Raw genomic sequence first — 18,196 nt, 5'->3', positions numbered from 1 at the left:
TGGAAATTCACTGCTTTTCTGGTGCTTATGTCTCTTGGCAGAGACAGTCCGTAAATCATCTCCTGTGTAAATCAAATTTGTGGATCTCATTTGGGTTGCATGAGTAGACTTCACTTGTTAATGAAAGAGCATCTTTCCGACAAAATTCTGTTAACACAAGCCTCTACATGACATCCACTGTTAAACTGTAATCTTAGAATACAGTTCTTCAACCATTCTCTTCAAAACCATGAGGTTACCTTGTTTTGTAAACCATAATTTACCTTTGCAGTAGGTGAAAGATTCTTCCCAGCATCTTCGAACTCCTTTCCTAAGTACAATCAAATTCTTGACAGCCTACATTAGTTTTAAGTACTTGAAGCTGCACCTTCAAAAGCAATCTGATTGTTCCTGCTTTAGTAAAAATGATTAAACACAGATTCTGTCCATCATATTGCTTGTGTCACTCCAGCAATGCCACCTTGCTGTACCTTGATTTACCTTCCTATGCATTATTTCTATTTGAAATGTGCCTGTTCAGTTTACTTTGTACATATGTCTTGCTTATGAATGATATAAATTGTTTGTATTTTGTTTGCCAGTGGCCCAGGTTGTGACTGAAAATAGTCCTTAGATTAACTTGCTTACTTGATCACCAAACTTAAATAAATAAATTCTGTTACTATGACTTTATTATTCCCAGATGCAATTCATGTATCCTCTCAAGCATTTATCATTTTTTTTGGGAATTATTTTGCTAGCTTTGAATCTTAAGCTTTGAGTGCAACTTCTTTTTTGAAAGAAAATATGGTCAAACATCTTTCTTTAATGATGATTTTTTTCCTCAGATTTGTCTTTCTGTGTAACATCTTTATGTAATTACTTTTATAAGTCAGCAGTAGTATACTACTGATATTTTACTTATTTATTATGTCACTGATAGCTGTGGAAGTATCCAAGGAATCTCTGGTGCTTCTTATGACAACAGCACATGCTTCTTTAGCATATATTATCTACTCAGTGTAACTGCTACATGTAGTTAGCTGTTTGTCTAGTCTGCTCTGTTTCACTTTCCGATCACAATAATATTTTGTGCAGTCTTAATAGCGACAAGTACACAGACTTTTGAAATATACTTGGCAAAGAATTGTGGTCTCTTTCCACTTGATTTTGTCTTCATAGATAGATTCATAGATAGATTTCAAGGATGTTACCGTTTTCCATACATCACTGAAAATAATTAGTTTTCTATCTGGGCATATATCATTTGTGAATCTATAAATTATCTTGATTCATAAGTAACCAAAAGATTCTCTTGTGGTATCACAATTCATACATGTGACTTCCAGCTTACCTGCAAATGCATATTCTAATATTTTAGTATTGGTACTTCTTTTATAATAATCGTAAGCATTGTAAAACTCTTGTCTTGTTCATAGTGCCCAGATTGTTGAGCAGTTTTCTATCTGGGAATATCTTATTTATGAATCTGTAAATGATTTTGATTCATAAGTAACTGAAAATTCTCTGTAGTATCACAGTTCATATACATGACTTCCAGTCACATTGAAAGTAAATGCCTGTTTTAATATTTTATTACTGATACTTATTTTAGAAGAATCTTAAGCAGTCTAAAACCCTTGTCTTGTTCATAGTACCCAGATTAAGCAGTTGAATACTCTTAACATTTTCATTGTTCTGTTCCCAGGCTACATCTTCTGTAATGGCTTTCTTAGACAGGCATTGTTATAGCAAGCATATTATGTAAAAAAAAGCTTTCAGGATACTGAAGTATTACTAATACACATTTGTATATTTGTCTTCTGACCTTAGCATTTGCACAGCTGTGCAGATTTTTTTCTGGATTAGGTTTCGGACCCTTTAATTTTAATAATGTAATACATGTGTCACATTTTGTGACTCTGAATTGTTTTTTCTTATTTAATTTGAAATTATGTTTAGTCTTTTCAACAGCTGTATTTGTCTCTCTTCATATGCTTCTTTTGCCTGCCCCCACCTATGAGCTTATGAACCTATGAACGTATTATCTTTACAACACCTTCCAAGTATTCAATTAACCTGAAAGCAGCTCTCTGGAATAAATCTGATGCTGACAAAGTGACTAATGGGAGCCTAGGAAAGTCTGCCTCATCCTTTTGGTATGTTAAACTACATAATCTGAAACACTGTTCACATATTTTTCTGCAGAAGTCATAGTTTGCATCTAGTACAATCCGCGGTGGTGCAGTGGTAACGTTGTTGCCTCACAGCAAGAGGTTTTCCCATTCGATTCTCTGCTGGAATGTGGGGAGTGCCTTCTGTGTGGTGTCTGCATGTCCTCCCCGCGGTTGAGTGGGCGTTCGAAAGACTTGCGTAAATGGGCATGCCTTCATTGAAGGTTGGACGTTGAGCTGGCACCTCGGCGTTCGTCAAAATCTGCTGCCAATCATTAGCTGACAGGAGTTCTACTGTGGCGACCCCTAACTGGGAAAAGCCAAAAGAAAACAACAACAACCTAAAAATGTAGTGGTTCAAACTGTACAAACCAGTTCTGCAACCATAAGTAATCAGTAATACGGTTTTAATTATTTTAGTCAGATATTGTGATTTTTTTTTTTTTTTTTTTACTGTTGAGCATCTTTGTCTTTGTTTAGTGACTGTACTATTGACCTTCTCTTTGTCTGTTGTCTCTGATTACTTTTTATGACGGCTAAGGTTGTTGTGTGCTTTAATCCTTATTTTCCTTCATGTATGAGAGCTAGGGACAGTTTTCTGACAGCATGAATTATTGGCATAGTGTTATATTCTGTCTGTAAATTATATTCTCATGGCAAATTCATAATCCTATAGCTGAATAAGCATATTTGCATAGCATATAGTTGTATCTGGACATCATCTAAAGTGCTGTTGTGAAAATTAAATTGTTTTTGAACACTTGCAGTATGTGTTTTTCCAGTAGGAATTAATTTTACCACTACTAGGTTATTGCTAGCCACATGACCCAAAATATTAGGAGAATTCACTTTTGGGGAAATATTTGGGAAAGAAAAACAAGACTGGGCTTTTTATTTTGTGTGGCAGGTAATACATAGGATCAAGGCTTCTGAGTTGTCAACAATCTGTTTCCTGTAGTCCAGACTCCAAGGGTTGATTCCTTCTGCCTTCATTTACGTAGTATATGAATCTTGAGTGAATCGCTTAACTAAACAGTGCTCCTGGGTCACCCCACAAAGGGACACTTGTGTTCAGTGGCTTTCCCAGTTAACAGATAAATAAAACAAACAAAAAATGGTATGTCAGGCATTTTTGACCTAATGGTTCACCCAGTGCCTACAGTAGGCTGACAGTATACACGCAACGCTATCTTGAATATTTATTACTCCAAAGCTTTAAGTGTATTTTCTGACAAAATGTAACACTCTGCTCCTGTGTTTAATTTAAATACCACATAATGTCCATCACTGCATTTTTGTTTCAGTGCCTTAGTTGCATTTTTAGACTTGCATACTCATTTCACTTCCACGGTACTAATAAAAAGTTCATTTTCATGTTTCTGTTCTGTAACATGCAAATACTGAAAACATTTATTTCTGTTTTTTACACACCTTTGAAAAGTACCCTTTTAACACAGGTATTTTTGCAAGCTTGAATGAGACCTGTATTGGTATTTCTGTTTTGCCTAGAACAAAACCTGCTACAAACTTTGATTACAGTCATGCTGTGTTTAGCCTGCCTTCCATCTTTATAACAGTGAATTGCCAGTTTACTCTCTTTTTCATACCTATTACTTTCACAACACTCCATGCATTTATTTCTCCTTTCTGCCATATTATTTAACCCGCATCTTATTTTAGTCACGCCATCTTGTCTTTTAAATGTATGCTTGTAATTTCCTGTGCTCTAGATATATCCACATCTTTTGAGAGACTGTAATTTTTCTCTCAAAACTGTCCATTACTATTTTTATACCATAAATTGTTCTGTCTCTTAGCAGAGAATCATGCAGCTCATCAAATTTATTATGTGACTCTTAAGCTGAGTAACATGTATCTGTAGTTTGTCTAGGGCTTGTGGTCTTGCAAAGAACAAGTATCGTAATAAAGATACATTACTTCTGGGTTGGCAGTAATTACTGAATCAATCTCAAAGTGTTTTTCTGTGTTTCTCTGTGTAAAGTAGGCAGTTGAATGCCTTTATGTCAGCACAATACGTGTTCAGAATTTTCTGTTAATTCAGTAATTCAGTTGCAATAGGGAATAAATCAGATGTCTGTAGCCAATGTTCTTGTTTTCATTTAGCTTTACATTTTGCAGTACATGTATTCCTGGAAGGGTGCAAATGAACCAGATTCCCACAGACAATATATTCTCAACTTCAGGCACACACATTTTAATGGAAAGCATATTTCTTCACTTCTGCAGATGTATTTCTTCAGTTCTGACATGTATTTTCTTCATTCTCTGACCCAATTTTATAACAGGGTGACTTAATAAGTAATGCAAAGAAACACTACATTTGGTTTAACATCCATGTAGTCTGAATTGCAGCATTTTCTGGAATTTCTGTGTAACACATGAAAATTCACCACAGCTTGCTAATTGGCCCTAAAGCTATATACTCCATATCTGACAACATGCTCATAAGTAATCTTAGGTAGACTAGAGGAAAGTAACTCTGGTGAATAAGTCTGGTGAGTAAAGAAAAGTAGCATAGGATGCACTTATAATAAACATGAACAGTTTAAGTCTGGGAAACTTATTTGTGGATTACCACAGTAGACTGGTATAATCACATTGTGTTTGTGAATAAGTAATGTAAGAATGGGATAGTTGAAATGGAAATTATAGGATGACTAAAGGGTTTAGAAAACATGAAGGCAAGGCTGTTGTATACTGTATAACATAAAACAGAGGAAATGAAATGTAAAGCCAAGAAGTATGCAAATAGGTTACTTAAATGGTAATGGGGTGACACTATAGAACTTTGTAAAGCTGTACATCAGTTATGTAATATAAAAGAGAAAATATAACATAAAACCATCTTTAGAACACTGATGGCATTTGGTAACGTGATTGTTTGAAAACCTGTGTTATACTGTGCTTTTTTCTCCTGGCTGTTGATCTTCAGAAGTGGGTTAAAGTATGGTGGACAGGATTTTTTTTCCAGCATATCTGCTCACTACCCATATACCTCACCTGTCAGACTTTATCCGAGTCAGAAATGTATTTGTACCATACATTTTTTAGCATGCCATCTCTTAATGACCTACAGATGATCCTTGATTCTGACATGAAAAGACTTTCGTCTTGCCCACATATAAAATCTCATATTAGTCTATACAGACCATATAGATCATTTGAAGTGTCACATAATTCTTGTAATATACATATGCACAAGTGTATCTGTCTTATTACTCAGCCTTTCCACCTATATTACAGTAGCCACATGGAAAAGTCATTTCTTAATGCACAGTCTTTTTACTTCCCATACAAGTCTTTCTGTGCATTCTTTTATAAACACATTTTATGAGTGGTACAGTGGGTGCAGTGGTTAGCTTTGTCACCTCACAGCAAGATCTCCACGTCGATTCTCTACTGGGGTTCTGTGTGGAGTCTGCATGTCCTCCCTGCATTTGCATGGGTTTCCTCTGGGTGCTCCAGTTTCCTTCCACATTCCAAAGACATGCCTCTAGAGCATTTCCCTCAAGGTCTCTGCAGAAAATGGATTGTGTCCCAGTTGGACTTTCACTGTAAACAAATGATAAATAAGTAAGTAAATAAATTTTGGCCCATCCCAATACATTTATTAACCTTTAAATTTGTCAGTATCCCAAATCAGTTATCATTTAATGATGCCTTCTGTTTCCTCACTAACAACATATGTAGATATGTGGTAACAAAGGAAACTCTGAAAGTGGAGTATTAGGGTTAGGCTCTATAATAATTCTATGAGAAGTAACATGTTCATTATTTTCACTTGAGTTGTCTTTGCATATACATGGTTTTAAACTTCTTTTGCAATTCCTGTAAAACTATTAAATTTTCTGGGCTCTAAAACTTATAAACTTGAATAAAAGGCTTATTAAGTAAGTTATAATGCAAAGCTGCTGTGTCTTCAAAAAGCATTAAAAGTGATAATAGCTGCCATCCAAGTTATAGCATACACAAATTCCTTGTGGACAGTTCAGAACAGTCATACATCTGACAAATAAGTAATGTATGCTGAGGTAGCAACATGTAGAAAATGAATTAGAGAAAGGAATATAGTACACAGATTTTAAACATTGTAATGGAAAACAAATCTACAGGCATATAGAAATATGAAGAAGGTGTTTTGAAGATGTGTGTGTGTGTATATATATATATATATATATGTGTGTGTGTGTGTGTATATATATATATATACATATATATACACACACAGACACACACACACACACATATATATATATATATATATATATATATATATATATATATATATATATATATATATATATATATATATATATATATATATATATATGGGTCCCATTAAGAAGATCGACTCAACAAAATGTCGAACTTCATATGGTTGAGACCAGATGATCAGCTTTCCAAAATGTTGAAGCTTTTGAATGGAAATCGTTCTACAGTGGGGATTGGAGAATTTACTGTTTTCCTCACTGTAGTGCAATCTTGGAGTGGGCATATATAATATGCAAGGCATAGAGGGTGCAAAAGGGTTTGCCCCCTTGCAAACAACATAGATTTTTTTGTTGTTTTCCATTGTTCAACTTTTCAGAAAGTTGATCATTTGGTCTTGACCATATGAAGTTCGACTCTCCTTTAAGTTGATCTTCTGAATGGGATCCATATATACAGACATATATATGCGTGTGTAAAGAGACCGCTCAAACATAGTTTCACCTTTAAGAAAAGTTAATAGTTTTACAGGAATATGAGGGAGGGAATTGAAGCCATAATGTGCAAAGACATCTCCAAGTTGATAAAGGACATATATTTCTCATAGCAGTGTTATAAAGTGAACTCTGTCAGCTGTGCTTTTAGTGTTACCATTGTTATGAGTAATATGACCAGTGAGGAAATAGAAAACATCAGTCATGTTTGGCCTGTGTTGCAGATATTTTTAAAGATTAACAAATACATCAACGTGAGCCAAAATGTGTTTATACAATAATAGAATATATTTTGAAAAGTTTTTCAAAAGACCTGTATGTGAAGTTAAGAAACCATGTGTAATTACAGAAACATTTTCCATTTATGCATGTAGTACATATGGATTTATTACCAAGAGTGCTGCATTTGTGCCTCGAAATGTAGGTTGCATATATTATAATAAACATTACTGACATTTCATATATCCCGTGTGATCTATATAACTCGATGTAACATTTTAAGCTTTCCTTGTAGGAAAGACCAAAATTACCTAGTTTGTCAGAATCAAGGAATATCTGTGGTTTATTAAACATGTGATAGTAAAAATATAGTGTGCAAATAAATTTATAAGTTTGATCATAACATAACCAGGTTTCAGATTTTAGATTTTGTTGAGGAAAATCCTCTCAGTAGAGGGTTTAGTAGTGACTTACTAATGAAGGAATACAAGCTACAGATAATACTGGAGGCATGGAACTCATTAGTATTTTCATATAGAAATGTATGTTGGCCCCATGGGGGTGTATATATTGTAAATTGAAATGAAATTCTGATTGGTTTAGGTTTTGTTGGGCATATAATATGTACTGATACAATTCCTTGTTCCTCTGCGTAATCTGATGAAGGATGAATAGGTACTTAGCTTTATTGTTTTATTAAATTGTTATAATGCAGTTTTCTTTGTCTATTCTGGTATTTGCAGGTTTATATCATTTTATATTTTTTATTTTTATGAGTAACTTACCTGAGTATTACCTTTATTTGTTGTGCATACTATATTGACCAAAGTCTGGTACAGAATGGATTACTAGAATTACCAGCATTGTAAGAAGAAATTGAAATATTACCATATTGTCGAAGATCTTGTCTCTGGTGAATGAGTTGTGCCGCATAGTATTTGGATGCCGTGTTTCTTAAATCTTCAGACTGTACATTGTTCTGTTTGTATTTATAAGTGTGTGTGTGTGTGTGTGTGTGTATATATGTATATATAGGTCATACTAACTTTGTTGAGTGGTACTTTGACATCTGTGTATTTGACACAGTTTGGTTGACTAAAGGGATGGTTGACTGGCTTGCAAGATCGATAACCCCAGGTAGGGGAATATATCCTTTTCCCCAGGGATTGTGTGATCTCGGAGTTAAATGTATATAATTACCAGGGGGGGTGTGGAGGATGCAGCCCCCATCCCCACACATGGGGGGTGCAGGGGGCTTACCCCCTGCAAAAAACAATTCTTTCTTTTTTTTTTTTTTTTTTTTAAGTTTTACTTGTACTAAGGTTAGTTCTCTGCACAGGCATAGTAGAATGTAGATGTGCATAATGTCGATCAGTTTATTTTGACATTATGCAGTCAAAATAAATGATATTCAGTCATCAAAATCATCATTAGCCCCTTTTTCCTATTTTTTTCTACATGGGGTCAGGGTATCGTGTTAACCATCACCAACTCTCTTGATTCAGTGCAACACTCCTGCCTTCTTCAACACTCATGCCTGACTGTCACAGATCTTCTTTGCATGATTCTAGTTTGTCTAGGTCATAATTTCTGATCTGGGTGAAGATTGGTGCTGCATATAATAAAGTTGAGAGGAGGTGGCTTTGTGCAAGAGTGACTCTAGCTTTTTGTGAGAGAAAGGACTTAAGCCTCTCTAGGGAGCCTAGTTTTTTGTGTACTAGTTTTATGGTATATGAGATGTGAACATCAAAGTGAAGATTATTGTCAATTTCAGTGCCCAGAAGTTTGGTGTGGTTAGAGGGTGAGATGGTGGTGCTGTCCTTAGATGTTATGGTAAAGGAGAGGGGGTTTTATCTATTAGGGGAAAATAGTAGCAATTTTGTCTTTTTGGGATTTAGAATTAGTTGGGTGCCTGAGATCCATTTTTCTACAGAGTTGAAGGTATCCTGAGTGAGTGTTTGTAGGGTGGTGGGAGATGAGACGGAGCAGATCAGGTTTGAATCCTCTGCATATTGAATGAGTGTGGCATGCTGTGTAGAGCTATTGAGGTTATTTGTGAATATAGAAAATAGTAGTGGGCCCAGTATAGAGCCCTGTGGGACTCCTATGGTGGTTGGAAGTTGTGGAGACAGATTTCCTTTCCAATGGACAGATTGTTGCCTGTCAGATAGGTAGCTTCTGAACCAGGCAATGGTAGAAGAGGTAAAGGATAGTGATGTTAGTGAGTCTAGCAGGATGGAGTGGGAGACCATGTCAAAAGCCTTTGAGAGGTCTAAGAAAATGGCTGATACATATTTGTTATCATTCTTATGAAGGTAGATATGATTAGTGAAGGACAGAAGGGCGGTGGTGGTGGTGGTGCTGTGATGTGGATGGAAACAGTGTTGTGTGGTAGATAGGAGCTTGTGTGTATTAAGAAATGTCATCACCTGCAAGTGGAGGCATTTCTCAAGAATTTTAGATAGGGGGCACAGGATGGCAATAGGTCAGTTGTTGGAGAAGTCGTAGGAGTTGCCTCCTTTATGTAGAGGAATGATGTGAGATGCTTTCCAGAGTTTGGGTATGTAGGATTCTTGTATGGAGCTGTTGATTAAGATGGAGATAGGATATGATAGGGAGTCACTAGCCATTTTTAGGTATGCAACAGGTATGTTATCAGCTGCCAGTGTGGTTGGTTTGAGTTTTAGGTGGAGTGTTTTGATAGTTGAGGTGGGCACAGGTGACAGGTTGAAAAAGGGGGTATTGTGAGATAGGTTGGGTTGCGATTGAGGTAGGCTATTTTTTTGTTATTTGACTGGACAGGTCTAAGATGGTTTTGGTAAAATGGTTATTAAGTTGAGAAGCTATGTCTAGGGTATTGTCTGTAGAGTTGGGTGCTGGAGTAGTGGTTTTGCTTGGCTTTAGTAGGGAGTTAATGACATGCCATATTTTTTGTGGATTTGCTGAGTATTTGCTTTGGGCACTAATGTTGTTTGTTTATTTTGGATTCAGCCTTAGCCTTGTTTCTAAGTTGCTGATAGTATTGCCTGGAGCTAGGGCTATTGTCTGTTTTCCAGATTTTCCAGGCTTTATCTCTGGCTTTTAGCAAGGCTCTAGTGTCCTTACTTAGCCAGGGTGTGTAGTTGGCCTTAACTCTGATCTTTCTGCTGGGAGCAAGACTGTTAAGAATATTAGAGAAGGTAGTACTGAAGTATTCTACTGCATGGTCTAACCCTAGTGTTCATAGTGGTTCCCAGTTGCAGTGGCTTAGGACTGTATTTAGGTATTGTGGGGTAAGGTTATGGCCATCTTGTACTATTTTGTATACAACTGGTTTGGGGTGATTAGAGTGTATGTGGAGTAGGAAGGTGGGGAGATGATCACTCAGATCATCTGGGAGACAGCCTACTATATAATTTTGCTTGGGATAGTTGGTTAGTGTCCAGTCCAATATAGATTCTTTTTTTGTCTATTCTAGTTGGCTCTTAAATTAGTTGAGAGAGCCCATATAAATTGATATGTGTAGAGGGGCTGCTGGAGTTGCACACTGTCCAGTCGATGTTATGGTCACCTAGTAGGATTGTTTCCTGTGGTACGTTGTCCTTTGTCCAGTATAGGATGTCTTCTGTTATGAATGAGTTATTGCCTGGAGGTATGTAGCTGCATATTATATTGATGATCTTAGTGTTTCTTAAGGAGAGGACAGAAAATAGGACTTCAGCATTCTGAAATGTGGGTGGTGTGGTGTGCAGGAGTTGGAGGTTAAGGGTGTTTTTGGGGGGAGAAAGTCTTCATCTTGGATACTTGATTTAAGCCAGGTCTCTGTAATGGTGAGTATATCGGGGTTGTAGTGGGCTATGAATGCATGTAGATCTGTTAGCTTGTTGGTAATACGTCTTATGTTTGAGATTTAGGATCAGCAGGTCAGATGTTTGTTTGGCTGTGAGGGGACCTGGATTTGGGTGAATGTCACCAGAGGTCATCAGAGTTTGTAGGAGTGTCAGTATGTGCTTTTTAATATTAATTGCTTGTGAGCTTGGTCTATGTGTATTTTTCGTAGTGTAATGAGTTGGTGTTATGATTGTATGCGAGTACGTTGTAGTTGTGCGATTTATGATTGTAGGGCAGATGTAGAAGTGTGAGTGGGTTTGAGAGTGAGGGCTAGAGTGGGTAGTATGATGAGTAATTGTGCAGTGGTTGGTTTATTTGTAAAGAAGTGAGGAAGGCTAGTGATAGAGCTAGTTTTAGGGATGTGAGTGTGGGTAACATGATAGTCCTTAGAGTGAATGCTACAATTAGTATTCTTGGTTGGTTGTGTGTAAGGGTGGAGGTGAGTTGGCTTGAAATGTGTTATTGGGAGTGGGATCAGTGTAGGAAGTAATTGGATTGGCGGGTGGGAGGGAGATGAGAAGAGTGGGTTGGGCTAGAGATTAGGCAATTAGGGGTTAGACTAGTGGTTAGGTGATTAGGGGTTAGAATAAAAGTAGAGGTAGTGGGGGGGAGGTGAAAATTGGGGGCAGGGTAGGCAAGCAGAGCGAGTGGAGCGGGCTTACTTGCCCCTGCAGGGCTGAGAGTGAAAACTATCAGTAGAGGACTAAGGAAAGGTATGTGGAATTGAGCATTTAACTTTATTGAATGGGGTTATCAACAATACACTTATGGGGGTGACTGTGCACTAAACCTAATTAATAGGGTTGGGTAGGTATTTTAATACGTTCGCAGCAATTATTTAACTGGGATAAATAAGTTACTGTAAAATATTAGTAGGCTGAAATATAGACAGGCAGAGCCATGTAGTCGTGACTATGAGGAATTTACTTTAACCAGATATTGACTGGAGTTTAGATTGGGGTCAGTTTTGTGAGCCCTAGCTGTTGTGCACACTATAGAATGAGAAAAAATGCTCTAATCTCCGATTATGTATACAACAGTATTCACCTATGTGAAAAGCTTGAAATGGGAAGCCTTGTTGTTCCTTTTCTTGTACATTGGCATGAGTATGCTTATTCTCCAGTCATCTGGGATACGCTTTTCTCTCCATGCTATTAGTACCCTCAGGAGCCATTTCTCCCCCATGTCACCCAGCATCTTTATCATATCTGCTGTGACCTCATCTGAGCCTGCTGCTTTCCCTGACTTCATTTTCCTTAGTGCTGTTCTTACTTCTAAAGTGGGCTTCTCTTCTTCTCTCATCACAGTCTGTTTCTGGGGCAGTCCAGCTTCTGTGGGGTTTTCTTCCTTCAGAAGCTACTGGAAATACTCCTTCCATCTGTCTTTGTCCTGTGGGCTGGTGAGCAGTTTGTTGCTGGCATCTTTTATGAAGGGTGTCTGACTGCCTTCTTTATCTTTCTGTTTTTGCCTTGTAACCTTATATAGTTTCTTTGTACCACTTACTGAGTCACTTTCCAGAAGGTGATAGAGTGGCTCTGATGCCCTATTTTTTGCTATTGCAACTTCTTTCTTAGCCAACCAGTAGTCCTTCCTAGCTTGGTCAGTCTTTTCTATCTCCCACTTCTTCCTGCACTCCTTTCTTTTGATGACTTCCTGAACTTCTTCATTCCACCACTAGCTTTTCTTATGTGCCTTATTTCCATACCTGGCTTGGCCACATATCTTTTCTGTAGTCCTAGCACATGCTGTTTGTATGTGTGTGTGTGTGTGTATATATATATATATATATATATATATATATATATACACATACATACATATACATACACACACACACACACACACATATATATATATATATATATATATATATATATATATATATATATACATACACACACACACACACACACACACACACACACACACACACACACACACACACACACACACACACACACACACGGCACTGGATCAAATGGACAGTGCCCTGACACCCAGCACCGAATTCACCAATATCAACACATTTTGTGCATCCTCTGGGAATTACCCTGGAGTGGACTATACCAATGGTGACTGTTTTTTGCAGGAGATCAAGACCCCCACACCCCCTGCTAATTGTATATAATAACCCCGACATTGCACAATTCCCAGGGAAAGTAAATATTCCCCTACTTGGGATTTGTTGATCTCATCTACCTTTCAACTAAATGATGTTGATCTAGTGGGTGCTGAAGTGCTGTCCATTTGATCCAGTGCCTGACACACATGCACACATATACACATGTTTCTACTGATTATGCACTAATGACCCAGATATCAACATTCATAATATCAACTACAAAAGTTCAACTTTGCAAATGTTGACACGCTGCTGTGTTTGTGCTGAGCAAAAATAACAGCTCATACAAACCAAAGTTTTAAAAAATAGCATAAAATATAATTTGTGCAGGTGGTAGCCCTCTGTATCTCCCATGTGGGGGTCTGCCCCCAAATCCCCTGCTAATTACATATACTAACTCCAAGATCTCTCATTGTTGGAGAAAAGGTATAATTCCAAACCCAAGAATTGTGCAGTCTTTTACAACTGTCAACCATCTGTGTAGTCAGCTAAATTTTGTCGACTGTTAGACGTTGACCAAAGAAAGATTCAGTGATGATCAGTTCCCCCATAGAGATATGCAAGGACCTTTTGCCAAATTAACAATGGTTTAGTCATAAAACATATAAGATTGTCACAATGGTAGAAGAAAGTAATTTGATTTTTCTATCACTGTCTTTTGTAAGCAGTATATTGGAAGTTTCCCCTTAATGAACCAGAAGAAAAGTGAAAGAACATATGAGTTGTCTTTGTTTAAAAACATCCTGCTGCTGTAAATCAGATTAATTTTATTTGTGTTTTTATTTTCATCCAGGAAACAGTGGTATCGAATAAGAACTGCTGTTCATTAAGTCCTGAAACTGTGCTGAAATCAGACAGACTGGTAAGCCATGCTTTTTCATAATTCACTTATTTAGTTATTTGTGTAATTGGTTAAAACGTAAACTCTAAAAATGCATCTTATGTATTAAACAGTGAACCTGGGAGAGTTTAGTATGATTAGTAGAAAGCACACATGATTTAAACTATCCATTGAAAACTGAGTACATGAAAGTAATAATTTAAAATCTAGGGAATTTTTTTGTGGTTCAGCCTGATAAGCAGTTTGAATCAAAATCTAAAATGGACAACCAGATAAAATAGTGGAATTTGATCAACTAATAATAATAATAATAAAAGTGCTAGCGCGGCTCTTCTAAAATATCACATTTTCTGCAATGAAACAACCCCTGGTTGCCTCACTAGAATGCTTTCAAGGGGACACAAAGGAGAAACCTTGAAGAATTGCCACATAAACATAATCCACTAGAATGAATGCTAAAAATTAATGTGAGAAACAATTAAATAATTACTTTTAAAAAGTGTACAAATCTGAATAGATTCAGAATTCAGTAAGAAAGTCTGCGACTGCTAAAAATACAGAATTAACATACATAAATGCTTATGCTATTTCATGTATATGCAGTTTAATAATTATTCAGCCAAAAAATAGTGTTAAGGCTCTATGCTTTTTTAAAAAAAGTAGCTTTCTGTAGTCCAGAGTCTGATTTTTTTAACCTCTAGTTGCCTACAGTGCAACTCTGAGCAAGTTGCTTAACCTGACAGTGCTCTGGAGCAAATGGGAAACTGGGCTAGGCCCCGCAATGGCCTACTGGAGTGCATGCTAGTAAGCACCTAACATCCTACAAACCTAAATATTGCCATCCTAATTTGAAATTCAAGCTTCATAGATAGTGTTAAATCTGATTATTATAAGTGATTCTAATTTATTAAAAGCATACTTTATCACCCCCTCCTTAGGCATGGAGTGTCCTGCCAAAAGAAGTAATATCATCTCTAGGATGATGTAAAGCATTTACAGCAAGAAAATTTAACATTTTTGTTTTTATTGTCTTGAGAATGTTCTTCTATTCTCAACCATGTAAAATGTTTGATGTGTATATCGTTTAGTATCAGAGTAAGAATACAATACACAATAAACCTGCTAATACAAGTTAAGTAATCATCAAGTTTAAAATAAAATCTCTAATTGATGGGGACTGCCTCATGTTTGAAAACCAACAAACATGGAAAGGTAACCTTCTTTAAATAGATGCATCTTTGAAGATTAATTTTGAAAGACAGCAGTTCCCCAATACAGTGAAAGAGATTTTCTGTATGGAAATATTGGGCACCTGAGCAGTACTGATTTTATGTCAACAACTAAGCAAATTAAAATAAGCCAAAATATTCAAAATATATTCCAGATTTACTAAAAAGGCAGGCAGAAAACAGTGACAAAAAAAAGATAGCAATGATTCAGCTTTTGTTTCCATGATCATATTTCTGGCCCGTCTGTTAGAATTTATCAGAAAATGTTTGAAAAATCATATTTTTCACCCTATAATGAACAAGATGTCATCCATGTATGTAATGTACTGTAAAACTGTGTTGTAAGTATATGCAGCTTCAAATGCTGCATAAAATATTTGCATATGCATGGGCAAAAGCCCCAACCTACTTTGCAGTACCCCTGTTTTGATTAGAGTAATTATCATTAAATCTAAAAAAGAAATGTGTGAGGCAAAAAAGTAAGTGATTTCACAAAAGATGTTGTGGACCTTCAGCAATATTTTAACTCCAGCTTTCATAAATTGTGGGTATTGACAAATATATTGCAAATATCAGTGGTTACGCAGAAGTACTAATACTTCAATTTTATGAAAGTCATCCTTTTTAATACCTCTTCATTATCCTTAACATAATTTTTGCTGACAAACATTTCTAAACATTATATTAGTTATTAAACTAACACAATGCTGTCAAGAACATATACTTGAATCAATGTTTCTGCCTGCAGTGCTTTAGTCATAGGTGTCAACTTCCTAATGTCAAGGATATCTCTGATTTTTGCCTCAGATTTTGCTCTGTCTCTCATAAAATTTGTGATTTTGTATCTGATCAGTAAGTAAAGTGTAATTACATTTGGAGACTTTATATTCTTCAGAAAATTCGTGTTGCTACAAATCCTTTTCTTCTAATAGCATTATAAGGTAATATTTCTTAAGTAAAACCGTTCCCATATTTGGGGTATTTTTTTCCTTGTTAGGTTTGGTTGTGTTGCCTGATTTATGATTGAAAATGTTAAGAACTATGGGTTTAAGCTTTGTGATATGTTCATTCTTTTGTAGCAAGATGTTTATGCACAAATAGTGCCTTAATTGTATATTCTGTTCCTTTGCTTAACCTGTTGAAGAATGAATATGTATTGCTTTAATAAATTATTTTTGTATTTTAGTGCAGTTATGTTTGTCTTTTCTGGTGCTTGCTGTTTTGTTTGTATTACTTTTTTATCAACACTGTGAGTGATGATTTATTTAGTTTGCATGCCATACTTGTCAAGGTTTGGTGTAGAACTAGGTTTTCAGAATTATAAGTAGAAATTGAAGTATTGCCACAGTTTGCAAGATTTTGTCTGTCGAGTAAACTCCATGGACAGTGTCAGCTATTTACAAAATTGTTGTTGGAGTTGGTTAGTTTTGCTGCACAGTTAATTTGGAAGTTTTATTAATTTCTTAAATTTTCAAAATACACTTTCTTGTTCTGTTTGCATATATGATACGAAATGTAAGATATGCTAAGTAAAGTGTTTTAGCCATAATGTGTACATTAAAGTTGTCAGAAAGGAACAAGAAAGTAGTTATTTTGCCTTCTGTGTTGATGTCTTTTATAAACATGTCAGAAGCTTCCTCTTAATGAACCAGAAAGAAGGTGAGGAAGAATATTTTACACTTGATGTCTTTGACAAAAATATTGCTATCTTTAAAATCAAATTAATTCTATTTTATTTTTATTTGCATCCAGGAATCTACAGTAACTAGTAAGAACTATTCTTCAAGTCCTGAAACTACATTAAAATCAGTCAGAAGAATGGTAAAATAAAGCTATTTAATAATTCACTTATTTACTTGTTTGGTCTGTTAACATTTGATCATTATGTATGCATTCTATGTCTTTATGCATGAATGTTTGGAGAGTTTAGTAACATTAAGAGGTATCACAGAAGCAAGGAGCAAGAAATAGCGCACATGATTTGTTATCCATTGTCAGTAGAGTACATTATACTGGGAACAGTTAAAATTGGGGCTGCTTCAAAGGTTTTTGGTTCAACCTGGTAAAAAGCTTGAGTCAAATTCTAGATTTTCCTCCAGATAAACCAAAGAAGTTTGACTGGAATTAACTTATTGGCTAATTGGTTCAAATTAAAAAAAGAAAAAAAAAATACCATATTAAAGAATAGTGGTCGTTTGTGAACATGAGGCTCCCCAGACTCTGGAATAGACTGTGACCATACATGTCAAGCAGAGTGCCTCTTTGGCCTTCTTCAAAAGGAACCTTGACAATTGGATGGGAGAAAGGAAATTCACCCCAGGGATCATGTCAGTCGCCCTGCTAGACAGGGGTCCAGGGAAGTAAATAGTGTGGGAAGAAATAGCCAGGGAATTGTTTTGGCTAGGCTTGTATAGGCCCTTGGGCCGATAGCCTAGTACCAACCTATGAACACCCCCCCCCCCTTGAGCACACACATACACACACAAACATACACACACGCACACACACAGACACACACACATGCACACACACACACACACACACACACATTATCAAAGAAAACTGAAGAAATATGTACCCGATTGTGTGTAGATGTTCACAAGGAACCTTCAATATAGCATATGTGCACATTCCTCTCCAGACCCTTCTTTTGGCTTGTGTTTGCCACACACTAGTCTCAACCATAATCATAACACTAGGCACAGTTTGTAAGTACTGCCTAACTGTAAGTTAACTCTCAACATAATTTTGACAGAACCGTAACTGTTGGGGATTAGAAATGGTATTAAGGTTTACATTTGTGTTTGAGGGCAGAATTAAGCTTATATATACAGTGTAAGTGAAGATCTGGGTTTAATGTAGATGTATGTTAATATCTTAGCCTAACCATGATCTCTCTCATTCAGAAGGCTAGAGTCACGTATGGGGTTGGGCTTAGCTTTGGAAGCTATTTTTTCTGATCGATACAATATGAATGAAGATCCAGACTTAATTCTGGCACATGTATTCTAACAACACTTCTAATAACTTTATGATTA

General features: G+C 36.3%; 1 protein-coding gene across 3 annotated transcripts in view; it reads left to right on the top strand.

Annotated features, from left to right (window-relative positions):
• Window positions 1-18,196, top strand: part of RAPGEF5 (Rap guanine nucleotide exchange factor 5) — a 1,983,710-nt gene that overhangs the window by 702,699 nt on the left and 1,262,815 nt on the right. For all 3 annotated transcript variants that reach the window (XM_044064607.1, XM_044064608.1, XM_044064609.1), the window contains exons 9-10: window positions 13,882-13,950; window positions 16,911-16,979. In XM_044064607.1, coding sequence (XP_043920542.1) covers window positions 13,882-13,950; window positions 16,911-16,979 — 138 coding nt within the window. The remainder of the gene's footprint in view (window positions 1-13,881; window positions 13,951-16,910; window positions 16,980-18,196) is intronic.

The sequence above is a fragment of the Protopterus annectens genome, chromosome 3.part0 (genome assembly GCF_019279795.1).
Source record: "Protopterus annectens isolate FY-2018-M chromosome 3.part0, PAN1.0, whole genome shotgun sequence".
Classification (NCBI taxonomy): Eukaryota; Metazoa; Chordata; order Ceratodontiformes; family Protopteridae; genus Protopterus; species Protopterus annectens.
The sequence above is the reverse complement of the archived record's forward strand: the minus strand, read 5'-3'. Positions and strand labels throughout refer to the sequence as shown.